The sequence below is a fragment of the Watersipora subatra genome, chromosome 2, assembly GCF_963576615.1.
Source record: "Watersipora subatra chromosome 2, tzWatSuba1.1, whole genome shotgun sequence".
NCBI classification, from domain to species: Eukaryota; Metazoa; Bryozoa; class Gymnolaemata; order Cheilostomatida; family Watersiporidae; genus Watersipora; species Watersipora subatra.
In genome coordinates, this window is record NC_088709.1 from 3,139,840 (window position 1) to 3,156,218 (window position 16,379).

The 16,379-nt window shown below is 37.2% G+C and overlaps 1 protein-coding gene across 1 annotated transcript; it reads left to right on the plus strand.

Moving 5' to 3' along the window:
* Positions 1-7,151: 7,151 nt before the first annotated feature.
* On the plus strand, positions 7,152-16,342 carry LOC137387255 (alpha-2A adrenergic receptor-like). The gene is made up of 4 exons (XM_068073597.1): positions 7,152-7,316; positions 12,095-12,696; positions 12,992-13,557; positions 16,047-16,342. Exons 1-4 carry the CDS (start codon positions 7,152-7,154, stop codon positions 16,340-16,342), a joined length of 1,629 nt encoding a protein of 542 aa, XP_067929698.1.
* The last annotated feature ends 37 nt before the right edge of the window (positions 16,343-16,379 follow it).

The window sequence follows — 16,379 nt, forward strand, 5'->3', positions numbered from 1 at the left end:
AGCTGCCCTGCCCAAACTTGCACCTATACTACTTGAGAATCTTCGATATTACTTACAAATTCTCTCCGTACTGCCAATCACTCTCCCCTACAGACACGAAAGAACCGACGCTAGCTGTAGACCTAGTCGACGACCCTCTAAAATGCCTGGAGTGCTTTTTGCACCGCCCACAACAGAGTGAGGATAACATGCTGAGAAGAGCGCTTTTCATTTCCTTGTTGTGTGTACTGTAGATGATAGGGTTGAGAGCAGAGTTGATGTACCTGAATCACATGTATAACATCTTTGCTATAGTATATCATACTTAATAGCTAAGATGAGCAGTTAGCTATAGTGAGATATACTATAGCTAACTATAGATTATACCACAGTATATTATAATATTCCATTTTAACAACGTTACAAAAGTATTCAATTTGGTATTTAGAGCACTTATCTCCACTTTGCCAGTTTCTAATCGATACCCTGTTCATTACAAAAAGTTAAATCAAAGGCCTTGAAGGTCTAAAGCAGTAATTGAACTTCTATAATAGTTTATTAGCTAGAAGAGATAGCATTTAATAATAAGTGCCGGTGCCAAGAGCTATTATAATAGATGTACATTTATATCCAATTACACACTAATATTAAAGTGTATGTGCGGAGGGGGGGGGGTCTTGGGGTGTTCAGTAACTACAAGCAAAGATTCTATAGATAGCAATCAAAAGTTAGCGTTGTGCTGGCAGCTCAGGTCATAGTCAGCATTGTGCTGCCAGCTCAGGCCATAGTCAGCGTTGTGCTGCTAGCTCAGGCCATAGTCACCCCGTTGTGCTGCCAGTTCAGGTCATAGTCAGCATTGTGCTGCTCTGTCGTTGAAGTTGTAAGTTCATATCAATGCATAAGATCATCTATTTCAGCATTAAAAATTTGTTAGTAAATTATGAGAAAAGCAGTTGCAGTGTAATTGTTGCAGTAGCTTATAAACCATACAACTTATCTTAAGACTTTGAATGTTGAAAAGCATTAAGAATCAATGACTACAGACGCACCCGAGCCAGAAGCAAACCTTGAAGAGAGTATCAGAAACACCGCAGGTCACTTTGCAGACACCGTTTAGAAGGTAGACTATGGAGAAGGGGGTCCAGCAGATCATAAAAGCTCCAACAATCATGCTCACAGTTTTCACTGCCTTCCTCTCAGACATGAATCTGCAAGTACCAACCGCTCTTTATTGTTCTTACTAATGCTGAAAGTATTATACAAAAAGAGAAGATGGCTAAAATGAAGTCACAAAACCTGCTTCTCAATGCCGGTATGTGGACAGAAATGTCTGTTGTCAAAAAAACTGTTATAATTATATTGAACAAGACTGTAATTAAATATTTATTACATGTTGAATAGGTGCATAATAGTGCAGTTTATTCTATCGTGTGTAATACAAACATCGCTCAATCTTAACTTTTGCAGACCTGAGAATGATTGCGCTCATCTATTATTTCATTTTTATCTCTTCGTATGTTATTTTTGTTATTTACCAGCCTCTGCACATTATTTTTCAAATCTTGACAGATTTGAGAAACTTTCATCACCACATGTCCTGTTGGTAATTACTTTGGAGAGAGAGTTAAATATTCGTTATTACATTGAAAATTGTGTTACTGCAGCAGTAAGTGTACGTTTAGTCGTATATGGCTATAAAGGTAAAGTGCTTGCCAAACAAGGCAAGATACTTGCTAACGGAGACAAGGTACTAGCTAACAGAGGCAAGGTACTTGGTAATAGAGGCAAGGTACTTGCTAATAGAGGCAAGGCACTTGCTAACAGAGACAAGGTACTTGCTAATAGAGACAAGGTATTTGCTAACAGAGACAATGTACTTGCTAACGGAAGCAAGATACTTGCTAACAGAGACAAGGTACTTGCTAACAGAGGCAAGGTACTTGCTAACAGAGACAATGTACTTGCTAATAGAGACAAGGTACTTGCCATCAGAGACAAGGTACTTGCTAGCAGAAATGAGTGCATCATAAATTCCAACCTTCTGAGTCGACGACTAATAGGAGAGCGTTTAAATTTGCTGTTATTGGAGGAAGTCTGTGAGACATAGCTGGCTCTTGGAATAACAAGGTTCTGTTTGAAGTAATCATGCAATAGATCAGATTCCATATCACCCCCATAGGAACTTGAGCTAGACCTTGAGCTTCTCATCGAATCTCTCGGCACAGCCAAACTATCAATAGAAGCAAACTTAAATGGAGTAGAAATTCGCAACAGCGGAGTTGTTTATAAAAAGACAAAGCAGTCTCAACTATAAGCAGATGATAAGGCAAGATGATTGAACAGAAACAAACAGTTTTATTTTATTATTAGTATTTAAACAGTATCTTATTCATATTGAGGGTTTTAATTTATGACTCTCAGGTACACCGATACACCGAAGCAAAAATAATATTGCTAGTTTTGAACATAAATATTGCTATCAATTTTGAATGTTATGGGATATAGCAGTTTGCGATACTTTAACTTATAAGCTGTGGACTCACAAGATTGTCAACTTAAATTAAAGTTGTTTTATACTCTCAACTACAAAACTCAATTGTAGGTTTGTACAAAGAAGAGTAGATAACTCCATACTTTCTCTTACATAGTGTGAACTGAGTAACGGTCAAAGAGGGTTAGTGCAAATATTCGAGAATATGATTTAAACTGTTTAAATGTGTTTGTATCATCATCACAATTTTGATGATAAACTTTTAGTGAGTATCTCTTTGTAAATATTGATGAATATACTCTAAAATAAAAAAATCCTAAGTTCTGTGAAAAGTCTTGCCACTGATCATACAGCGCTGAGATAGCAAACGTAGCAAGCATAAACATGGATTTGAACTTGAACATTTCACTATAATTATGTATATTATATACATTACTTCATTACATCAGATCTTTTTAGAATATATACTTGTAATAACTTTTTTAAATTAAAAATTTCTTCAAGTTATAGCTTTCGTATTTTTATAGTTGCTATGTCTAATTATTTTTGTAAATTTTCAGATGTGTCAGAAGTAAATAGAACCATTTTTTTAAACTTCTACATGTCCGAATCGCTACTAGTAGTGTTAGTCACACCTACTAGTAGTGTTAGTCATCACTACTAGTAGTGTTAGTCATCACTACTAGTAGTGTTAGTCATACCTACTAGTGTTAGTCATCACTACTGTTTTTTAGGTCTAAAATGTTTTTAAATTTCATATGGAATATCTATTGACCAGTGGAGCTGGCAAGTAATATTTCCCAGCATGCATCAACAGGCTAGCAACATCAATGTCTCGATTCTTTAAAACTCAAAATTTGTTATTTTCTTTATGTAAAAAGTACTTCATTTTAAATCTATACATTTTTTACTGATATCTAACTGAATACTCTATAGGCTATAATACAATTAGATGTGGAGTTGCCCTACCTTGCCCCATCAAAATCAGAAACAGATACGGAGCCGCTGGACCTTGAACTTCTAGAGCTAAGAGGAGATATGAACATGTAGCCAGATTTTTTGCGCTGCCGACCTGGCACCATCAATGTATCAGAGCTGTCTTGCTTACTGAGGCTAAACCTGCTGCCACTCATAGGATGGCAACTGAAGGTGTCAGCAGTTGACCTAGATACCTGTATAAATGTTAAATCTGATTGGCACGGCTCACCATGTAGAGACCACTAAGAAGTGGTGCTAAGTAGTGCTTAATGATTGCAATTCAGATGTGTGCTGTTGTTAAAAAACAAAAGCTAAAGATTTTTTTCATGGTTCCTATAGTATACCTAGTGTCATGAACCTGCACCGGTAGCAAAGTGCTAATATTTCAAATTGAGGCATTAGTGTGAGAAGCAATCAATAAAATAACAAACAGTTTGAAGTAAACAATAAATATAACAAGGTTATTTTATGACAAGATGACATAACTGCTTGTTCACAAGGCAGATAGTGTATTTGTTTTCTTACCTTTTATCAGTCTCTATCGAGAGAAACCTATCAGTTCTATGCATGTATCACAACTCTATGCTTATCTCATAACTCTATGCAGCTATCACATCTCTATGCATATGTCATAACTCTATGCAGCTATCACAACTCTGTGCATTTGTCATAACTCTATGCAGCTAGCTCAACTCTATGAATATCTCATAACTCTGTGCAGCTATCACAACTCTATGCATATGTCATAACTTTATGCAGCTATCACAACTGTACTATATATATTTCTTTAAAACTGTCACTTGGAATAGTTAATAGCCTTAATAATCCCTATGCAGTTATCGGTAGAGTCACAAATAAACAGTCCATTTGCCCTTAACAATAAATCACTTTGTAAGATTCAGGATACTTGTCACCAGCATGTTCGGCATCTAGGTATGTTGGCTACTCAATGATACTTGGGACTGAGGCTAGGGGCTACATTTAGCCAACCTGACTGAAGCGCTGCCCGGCTTTGCTAGAAGAGTATCCACTTGAAGATGAGGTCAACCTTCTGTTCATGATTTTGTCATCAGAAAAAAGAATGCTTCTGCTGTCCACCCTCTCAAGGTCACGGCCACGCCCATCCAGGTCAAGCAGTGAACCCACCACTGACGTCTTCTTTATGGAAGCCATATGACTTTTAGCCACCTGGAAGCAGTGAGAAACTTTGGTAATTTGACAGGCATTGGCCAATCATACTTGTTTAGGAAATGACTGCAAATAGAAATGTGTAGATTATTTGCACATTCACAGAGCTTTTGAAATAGATTTGAAACAAATTTTTTATTATAGTCAAGATGTCAGTGACCTCTGTCTTTTTACTCTGCTACAGATTACAATAACGCTCAAAAGCCAGATACATTATATATATTGTGAGTGTTAGTTGTCACTATCTTTTGGCACATAAAATAATTTATTATATATAAAAAATGTAGCGTATGTTTTTAGTTTTGGTTTAAAAAAAGAGAATGTTGTTTTGCCTCCCATAGCCTTCCGCTCACGCGATGGTCTGGCATATTCACACGCTGTCATCTACTCAATGGCTCATATAACCTGATGCTTTCTATCGCTTTAGAGTACACGAGTTCTGAGAGTTCTGCCCTCTTTTCGTATGACATTAAATACAAAAAAAACTTAAATTAATTAGTTATTTGTTTTGCTGATTCTCCAAGTCTTGCAAATATATTAGCAAAATAAATAGCCCGTGATTCTAAGCTAACGATGTGGGTGGGTAACATAAAGCCCACAACTAGAAAAGGAATATAAGTTCGCTAATTGGCATAGACTCAATCATTGGCATAGACTCATCTGCCTGCAATCCTTTTAAACAGATGTTTTAGCGGCTGTTGAGCATTAATTTTTCATGCAAAACCTACAGTAGGTGTTTGGTAGTCTAGGTAGGTCTAAACGCGTGGTCTTAAGTGAGTGGGCTTATGTAGGTGGACCTAAATGGATCGTCCTAAGTGGGTGGGCATAGGTGGGCCAAGGTGAGTTATCCTAGGTGGGTGTGCCTAGTTGGGTAGACTAGTTGGGTGGACTAGGTGGGTGGGCTAGATGGGTGGGCTAGGTGGGTAGGCTAGATGACCTGCCTTGTATATCTTGTAGTAAAGCACGAACATGATGATGAAGGGCAAGTAGAAAGAGCCAATAGCAGAATAGATGACATATCCTGGAGAGTAAGGGAGGAAGCAGGTGCCCTCACTGTACTGCTGCTTGCCCCAGCCCAGTAACGGCGGTATGGAGATGGTTAGAGATATAAAGTATATTACAGACACGATGAGAGCAACTCTTTTCCCACTGATCATTCTTGGGTAGAGAAGACAATTGCTGTAATAGAAGTATGCTGGAATTATGGAATACAGTCAGGCTTATGAAATATTACAATGGTGACAATAGTACAAACTTGTTGCTTTAGCAAAATAGGTAATCGATACTATATTACATTAAATTGCATTATATTGTATTAAATTGCATTATATAATACCTATTATTATTATTATTGTTATTATAATGTTACCTTTTTATTACATATCTTGGGTTGTATTAGATTAAAGTGTATTGTAATACTTTATGTCATATTATAGTACATGCATATTCTGTTACAATGTATTACAATATATACAATACTATAATATAGTTGGTATACCTATATCATATTGTATTAGTATTCTAACATAATCATTTCATTTCTATCAAGTCTGCTGATAGCATGATTGTACCAACTGAGTGATGAGAGATGAATAAAAAGAAAACATCACATGTTAAGCAGGAGCATAATGAGCTCTCTAGTCTCACAACTCCAAAGATCTGCCCAAATTTGCTACTCAACCCAGCTAATCAGAGCTCAGTCCTTTTTGATGCCATACATAAACAGGAAACTGGCAGTCTTTGCTTGGAACCATAGTGAATTAAGGTTTAGAGCCTACATACGTCCTTTAAAAGAACACAGCTTGAATAAGCGCTGTCCAAACTTCCGCCATATAGCATAAACATTCTATGTGTAACTCTCTGTCCAGACATGCATTATTAACACTATTTGGGGCACCGTTTGTAAAAAGTTTTTTCTATAAAAAGGGTTGATGATTTCTTAATAAAGATATAATTATATCTATATATAAAATAAAATTTTGTGTGTTTTAATTTTATACATGAATATATATAAACTATCCCATGTACCCAACCAACCCATAGCTACACCTCACAAACAAAAACTACTGAGCACACCAGACATAAACAACATATACTGTCCTATATCTAGAGGATGATATAATAATGATAAGACATAATATATAGATATAGAGATATATTACATCTATATCTTATATCATAAGATTTTTTTTTTAAATACGATTGAATTCTCATACTATTATTTTATTTATTTTTATACTTTTGTCAGCGCTGAACAGTGAAATAAAGTTAAGGTTAAATCAAAGACACGCATTCAGTATGTACTTATGCATATTCTTAGGCATACGTCACTCGTCATACATATACACTGTTCATGCTGAAATAACCAATTTTTTTGGTAAGTTAATCAAGGTAGTCAAGAAGAATTAACTAAATACAGGCGATACAATAATAATAATAATATTCTAGTTATTAATATTTTTTTAAATACTAAAAACCTCTTAAGGGAAGCAATGCATAGACCTACCTTATCGCCATGTATCGGTCGGCACTGATAGCGACCAAATTTAAGATAGAGGCCGTCGATACAAATACATCCATTACTGTCCATATAAGGCAGACAACTGGCCCAAACACCCAGACCCCTGCGACATCATATACCGCAGATATTGGCAATATCAAGATGGCGAGTGACAGATCGGTAACAGCCAAATTCAATATGAAATAATTACTCGCTTTTCGCAGTCGTTTTCTAAGACAAAACGCGGAGATGACGAATGAGTTGCCGATAACAGCGACTATCACGATAAGTGAAAGCACAACAGTGACAGTAACTTCAAAAACGGTCGGCGAGATGAAAGGAGAGTAGAACACTGAATTGAGAAGAGAAGAATTGGAATCTTCAGAAGAGGAAACATTCGCCATGCTTTATTCGTACCGCAGCTATTTGTGGCCGTGAGCCGGAAACTCTCTTTTTTAATCGAAATTCAATTACAAATAATAGAAAAACTAATGAGCGAACTCGTGAAGGGCTAAGAATATACCCACAAGGCATTGTTAAATCTTGATTGGAAGACATGTGTAGCTAATTTTTGGTATAGCTGTTGTTGCTGCTTCATTCCTCTAGGGCGGCCTAGGCCATTCTACTTGCTAGACTCTCTAATATTACTGTTAGCTCACTGTTAGTCACATAGAGAATAACTTAGTCAAAGGTTATGACCTAGAGTGAAGGTATTATACAATGTTAAGTATAAGATATGTTAGGAAATAGGTTAAATAATTAGGTTAAACCATCAGACGGTCTGATGACCGAGTTCTTAAGGACTCACTAATTACACAGAAGAAACTGTGTAATCACATAAAATCTCCAGCTGTCAAGAGCTCTCTCCCAATTGGTGGTTTTATGAATTCGGAGCATATGAGCTTGTCAGATGTCAACAGGTTGTTGCCTAAATGTGTCAGATGTCAACAGCTTGTGGCCCAAATGTGACCAAATGTAAACATTAATTTTACAGAATGGAGGTAACATGTGAAATCAAGTATATGGACTATTTCCTGCCTGAAGAGGAAGTGAATGATGCCTACGCTTTTATTAATAAATACCATGTATTCTGAGAAAGTATAAAAACAAGATTATTGAGTTAGAGCATGTCATTAGTCAGCTTATTGACAATCCTTTACCATGCAGGTAAAAACCTCCGCTATTAAGAATAACGCATATACTTGCTGGTCAGAATATCAGCTGCGGGCTTTTCTAGAAACATATTGACATTTGATTAGTTGCAATGTATTCAACTCTGATAAGGTTATTTATTGTCTCCTTCCATAAGCTAACATCTCATATTTTAGACATTTCGCCCTCAGCACTAGACAACCTTGTGCTAAGTCTAGGTTTTATCCTACTTAAAAATATTGAAAATTGTGATGGTGTGCCTGACATGTGAAATTTGAATAAAATACCCACCATTCATAAATGATAGCGCATAACAGAAAACCATCAAATATTGGTTAATTGCCATCGCTCTCGGCGGCAATGTGACATCAATCCCGAAGACTTTATGATACCCAAGTACACAGTAGATTAGAAAATTCACTCTACAAAGATGTTGGCCTTTAAAATGGTTGCTTTGACATGAGTAAGTGGTTACCAATGACACCTATTTTAGGGCAAGGGAGATGGTGAGCGTGGAAGAGCTTCAACCCTTCTCTCTCTATTTTGGTGTTTGAGGTGATACTTTACAGAATTGTTGAGTCAGCACTGAGTGAAACTGGCAAGGTGGTGGGTGAGGAGGTGTTATATAAGGAACATCAGTCGGTTTCTAGTGTAGATATTATCAAGCAAGGTTAGCGAGTAGGAAATCGTTGATAGTCTGTTAAACGCCAAAAGGCCTGTAGGCTCTATGAACCGCAGAAAGGCTTGTAGTCTCTATGACACCGGCTGGACTAGAAAGTAACTAAAGAAGGAGGAATGAGAACTAATTAAATTTCTTTGAGAGGAAACAAGTAAAAGACAAATGACAAAGACACCAATGACTACATGGACAGCGTCTTCAACTAGCTGCTATGCAAGTTACAAAAACTTCACAACCAAAGATTAAAAGATGTTATGCATTCTGCTGAGACACGGCCTTTTGAATACCATATACATGTATGCAGCATTATTGTTATATGTACTAGTGTTATATGTACTAGTGTTATATGTACTAGTGTTATATGTACTAGTGTTATATGTACTAGTGTTATATGTACTAGTGTTATATGTACTAGTGTTATATGTACTAGTGTTATATGTACTAGTGTTATATGTACTAGTGTTATATGTACTAGTGTTATATGTACTAGTGTTATATGTACTAGTGTTATATGTACTAGTGTTATATGTACTAGTGTTATATGTACTAGTGTTATATGTACTAGTGTTATATGTACTAGTGTTATATGTACTAGTGTTATATGTACTAGTGTTATATGTACTAGTGTTATATGTACTAGTGTTATATGTACTGGTGCCCTGGCAGTTTCTAGTGCTCTGGGAGATCATCAGGTGTGTCATTAGAGCACAGAGAATAAGCATGTGCACAACTATTCTGAAATCCTGGAATGCAATTCATTGGTGGAAATGGTTGCGTAGAAAATGGTGAAACGGAATGCTCTAGGTTCGAAATCTGTATGATGCAATCTTTTTTCCCAAACTCCAACCTTGGCTTTGGACAGACAGACAGACAGACAGAGGGACACGGCTCTGATTCACCGTATTGTTCACAATGCAATACAAACCATGTTTGTCAATAAATAATTTGTATTCATGTTATTAAACAATCATTCTCAAAGGCTTCAGCCATCTTTGACACAGTTGGCATGTGAAATATAATTAACAGAGTAGCCCCTAGCCATCTTATACCATGAACTTGCCCGGCGGACTATCTAAGACGCCTGAACAAGTAGACCTGTCAGCTCCCTTACGTTCGTGCTCTTGTGAGACTAGCATACTCTGAAGAATTCATCGCGTGCCGGACTGCAGGAACTAGGTCTACACACCATGCTCCTGATATTGCGTTACCCCAGAAGTTACCATTTTATTCAATGATGATTGTGATAACCAACGACTTGATGGTATCAGCAAGGAGAGTGTAAAACAACATTATTTGGTTTTTTCAGTGAGTATAAACCAATAGAATCATCAGCTCTGTATGATCTTGTTTACCAACACAACTGTATTATTGCATCTTTGACAGCATAGAGAGGCACCCAAGACATTCTCAGGCACCTGTTTGTAAATATATGCTGCTACAAAATGGATTTACTTCTCTCAAGTCCGCCATCTTGTAACAAATTATTTATAGACGTACATATTTTATCTACTGTAAGTATAATGCGCTACATCCTCATTTAACAGTTGAGAGGCCAGGTTTAATTACTGCCTCCATTGAGATCACTCCCGGAGCTCTTCCGTTCTCTTTCTGATGTCAGAATGACGCTAAATGCTGGTAAGTAGGGCAGTGTCAGGAAAGCTGTGTATTATTCCTCCCATGTTGAATTATTCAGGCTGGTTAATCGCGCTGTTGTAGGGCGGCAAGAGCTCTATTCACTCAGGCTTGCTGCCTAACAGTGCACCAATAAGGGAGGAATTGATCTTCAGGGGTCCCGTCAGAGCAGCTGTAGGCTGCCGCTTAAAATCATACATGATAGCAGTTGCATGGGACCCATAGACAGAGTTCTACTACGGACTAGAGACGGCAGTTAAAAAGCACCTACTGGCGCGATAGAGGTAAGAATTTTGCTAGAAGTTTGTGCTTAAAATGTCATTTTGAAATATAAGCTATACCAGAATAAAAAATACAAACTTTTCAGAATATTGAAAAAAAATTAAATCAGCGATTTTCAACTGTTTGGAACCCTGATTCAGTACAATTTTAAATAGAAGTAAATACTTGTACATCTGGCCTACTTTGTCGATAACCTAGTAGTGAAGGCTACATTTAAATGGCATCAAACTGAGGGCGGTATCAATGTAGGTTAAAAACTAGGACTGATTTATGAGACTTTCTACTTGTTCAAATCACTGTGTTCACTCGCCTTCTGTTGCTCTCATTGTCAGAAGCAGAACGGCTATTAAATACTCACAAAAGTGACAAATTTATAATCGACCCTACATGTATACCATAAGCTGACCATGTTTTAAATGAGTTTGTGAGATCTAAACAAATATGTTACAGAATGAACTGAGAACATTAATAGCTTCTGATAAAATAAAATAGATTTCCAAAATTAATACTTTTATTTAAAGTTAAATAAACACTGGTTGATTTTTTACTGTTATTATCTCTTAAATGTTTGTGTCAAAATCAAACAGATTGTTGGCAAATTTACATTCAATTTAACATGAGAGGCTTTCAGGAAATTAGCATCGTTTGTGTTTGTTTTAATCTCAGCTATATGCTGTGAAAATTAAAAGCGAAGCTTTGCTATTGATTCCATTGATGAAGTCTGATGAGGGAAGTAATAATTTAATTTACTTATTATTTATATGTCGACAGTCATGTAAGTCATCGGGAGCATCGATACTCCTGTGAGAGAAACCTAAAGGGCAGCGCTAAGTAATGATCGCAGCACAGCAGGAGTTTCAACTGAGCTTAAATGGGTGTGCATGGTTAACATACGGCCCAACTAGAATGTTATTTTTTTTAAATTAAAGGCTACAGACGCTTGAAGCTTGGTTAAACTCATAAATTTATACTTAACATAAAAATATTTAAATAACAAGCAAAACTGGTCATAAAAAAGACATGCAAAATCACCTGTTTAGATAGTCATTCTAGCTGATGTCGGCAGCGGCTTCTGGTACTGACCACCATTTTTCATTCTTTTGCCTTCATAAGCATATCAAAATGGAAAAAAATCTTAATATTTACCAAATCTGTTTATTTCTTTTAATTAAATGCTCTGGTTAACCTAACAGACCTTTATGATATATTTTAGCGAGGAAGTTGTGGAAGCAAGACATGCTCTTCAGTCATGAACATAACCCAAGAAACACAAGTTTACTCGCAACTCGAGACAACATTCAAACAGATAAATGACAGTCACCAGGAGCTATCACTCGGTTCAAAGTCAGCCCTCGGCATCAGTCTGGGTGTCTGCTGCTTCATCATAATATTCGGAAACAGTCTGGTCATCGCTGCCATCATTATAAACAGGAAGTTAAGAATGGTCACAAATTACTTTGTCTTTAGTCTGGCGGTAGCCGACTTGATGCTCGGTGTTTTCGTTCTGCCCTTCAGTCTCATTCGACAGCTAGAAAGACGATGGCTCTTTGGCGCGTCATTCTGCAAGGTGTGGGCCGCCGCTGACGTGCTCTGCTGCACCGCCTCTATACTTAGCCTCTGTGCCATCAGTGTAGATCGGTACATAGGAGTAACAAGGCCTCTGAAGCACAGGGTGAGCAGAATATCATTGTCTTTTGTGGATGGGCCTGACCTTGCTCTGAAGGAGGAAGCGATGGCTGCCTCTTTTTCAGAACGAGCTGAAAGGCTTGCTCCGAAGAAGAGGCAGAAATGGCTGGCCAAACACATCTTGAATAAGTAAGACTTAGCTACTAACTAAATTGTATCAAGGGCTAACGATATGACACTTGCTTATTTGAAGTGCCCTACAAGTTCAAGGTAATTCGGTAAGTACCACGCGTGTTTGAAGCAAAAAACACTTATCAGGCAATAACGTTAGAGCACTTGAGGTGGGCATGATACACATACATAGCCTATATATTACTGTAGGCTATATTTTGTAGAATATGTCTAAGAGGAAAACCTACATTCCTATATTGTCCATTTGGACGGTCTCCTTGGTGATTTCGCTTGTGGGACCATTGATATACAGACGGACCAATAAAGTCATGCATGTGTACGACTGCACTGTGATAAAGAGTAAAGAGTACGTGTTAGCCAGTGTCACATGCAGTTTCTACATTCCAGCACTTGTTATCATCATTATTTATATACGAATATATAATGAGGCCCAGAAACAGTACCGATTCCTGCAAACAGGAGTGAAACGCGTGAAAGGATTGAACAACTCCGAACCTCTGTTGCTTAGAGCGCATTCAAAGAAGCAGTCATCGGCTCCGGTGATGTCAAGGTCAATGAAACTCGATGACAGCGTAAAGCCAAACGATCTTGATCAAGAACTTCCCGCGGCAGAATCCGAAGCTCCAGTCTTTTGTGAATCAAATGGTTTGATGAATAAGGACGGTTCCAAATCAATGCTAAGTAGCAAGCTTCTAGATGATTCCACAGAGTCCTTTGGAGAGGCCAAAATAAAACGAAGCGCGCTGAGCGCAAAGGTTTCGCAGTTTATGAGTGAGACGAAAGCAGCCAAGACCGTAGGAATTGTTGTTGGAGCCTTTTTGCTTTGCTGGTGTCCGTTCTTCATTGTATTACCGATAGGTGAGTCAGGCATTACCTCCGCTAATCTGTGTATAACTCATTAGTGACCAAGGAGACAATCTGAACTCGGTTTAAATGCAAATTTTTTCTAGAAGGTTTGTTAAAATTCTGAAACAATTTTTACCCATTACAAAATGCATAATGTGAATAATCTATACCTAGACTGAAAACTACTTATAGCCCAGCCTGGGTTTCTAAGATTTTTCCGTGAAATAAATACCTTCTGTGTTTTATTTAAATAGATACATGTAAAAGTATAGTAGCACACTGATCTACTACACAGATTACAAAATACGGTCAGTATGTTATAAACCACTAAGAATAATCCTACATACGACAGTTTAATAATACGGCTAATGAGAAGTCAAGTTGCCAGAACTATGCCATCAGGTTTTCTTGGTTTTTCTAGGAAAATTTCTAGCTCCAAATTTTTGTCCGGCGAGCAAAACGGTCTCAACTTTTTTGTTTAACCTCTCATTTATTCGATGTGAGATATTTGAAAGCTGAGGTTGGACTTTATTTACCTTTAAACCATCACGTTACATTAGCCTGTGCTCATACTAGCATTACTTAGCGCGTGTATTCATATCAGCATATCTCACACCAGCATGTATTTGTATCAGCATATCTCACACCAGCATGTATTCGTATCAGCATATCTCACACCAGCATATATTCATATCAGCTTGCACCCATACCAGTCTGTAATCACCTCAGCATGTATCCGTATCAGCATATATTCGTACCAGGTTGTACTCATATCAGCATGCATCACAACAGCATGTATTCATACCAACATGTACTCACACCAGCAAGTACTCACACCTTTTACCTCTCTTGATAAATTGTATGGATATTGCTAAGGAAAGAAAGATTGCAGCAGGACTTGAAAGATCGCTAGACATACTATTAGCTTAATCACATGTAATTTGGTTTCTTTTTGAAGACATTTGGCTTTTACAATGACTCCATATTTTCAAAAATTTAGGTTTCAGACTAATTTTAGAATACAAGTTGTTTATCTATACTCAGATGTGATTCGGTCTGAAGAAGATGATTGTACACCAAAACTGGTTTGGAAATTACTTGAAAGCTTCAGATAGCATCTTCCTGAGAACCAGTCTTTCTTTGTGCTGAACTACAGACAGCATTTTTTCTCCCGTGAACTAAATGATGACACCCTTTCCAATACTTGATCCACGAGACATATAATTGAGCCCGAATGTATATAATTGCAAGGAGAGCCTCCGGGGAGGTAAAAGTATTGGTTGCTAGAAAACAATAGAAGGATCTATATTTCGTGCTCTCGAGTGAATTGATCCATGCAGGAGTGTGACCCGCTGCGACGAGCAGAAGTTGCGTATACCAAAACAGTCAGTGTCGGGTAAAAATAGCTGCAAAGCAAGTTTTACGTAAATGTTTTGTAATAGTACACAAATAGCAAGCAATTTCTATGACAGTGCGTAATGTTTACAGCTGCGTGTTGTCATGTGAGCGACCTCAGCCCTGAACTGGTCTTTGCATTGCTTGCAAATGAATGCTGGGGGAACTTTAGCCTCTTGTGTTGCGATTACGAGGAGTTACAATCTGATACCATTATATCGTTATACTTAGCACACCTACTGAGCTCTTAATACGAATTGTAATCACTGCCAAGGAAATGTTTCAAGGATGTTGTTGCTAGCTGAACAAAAGTGTTGGCTATCAACAGAACTGAACATAAATTTAAGCAGCAAAATTAGATTTGGGATTGCTGATTTTAAAAGTTGCTAAAGGAGTTGTCTGACCTTCATAAGAAGACCTCTGAATATCTTAGTTATTTATTAATATTAACTATATCTCTGAACATACTTATGCGATGATGACGTGTCTGAACTAGGTTCCTAAATTAAAGTCTCACTTATACTAACAACATGTAATAGTACATCACATGTACTAGGGGCCCTATAAGGATGTACCATTTCTACTAGGTAACTCTAAGGATCTATCTCTGTATGATTGAGAAAGACCTTAAACATCGTGTCAAAACATTTAAAATATATATCACCACTCTTTCATTTTTGATATCAGGAAAAGAACCAAGCTTTCACACTCATCAAGGATTAGCAAAGCGAACCCAACTTTATATGGTACATAGAAGAAATTGAGAATGGGCCTAGGTGTAACTATTCTGGAATTATCTATATTTAATTTCAGTTTAAAAAAGGCATCTGGCGATATAGTTTTAAGCAATCACGTTACCTTCCATAAGGTAAATGTATATACATACGGCATTTATATTTCTATGTACATGTACTGCTCACAAATGCTTGATACTTTTGGCATGTACATTATGTTCTCCACTTCAGCACAAGAATGATATGACAGTCACTCGGTATCAGAAAGTCTTATCTTTACTAAATAGGCTATAATCACTACACATACAATGTTTAAAATGGCTGACTCCTCATATAGCCAATTATACTGGTTATATTTGTCTTTCATTTCAGATGCCATATGCAAGAACTGTGTGTCCGAAACAGTCTTTGATCTTGTCTTTTGGCTTGGATATTGTAATTCTATGCTCAACCCAATGATCTATGCCTTGAGGATGGGAGAGTTCAAAAAGACATTTATCAAGATTCTATGTTGTCACTACAAAAACCGCAGCAAGGCAGCTATGTATGACTTGTACAAGCGCAGCTCAAGCAAAGGAGAACACAACTCCTCGAAGAAATGCTCTAGTCGTGTGAAGGCAGTCGGCAATACAACAATCATACAGCTAACAAAGCCAATTGATGTGTAAAAGTGGAACTTAAACGTAAATAAAAAGCACCAAATAT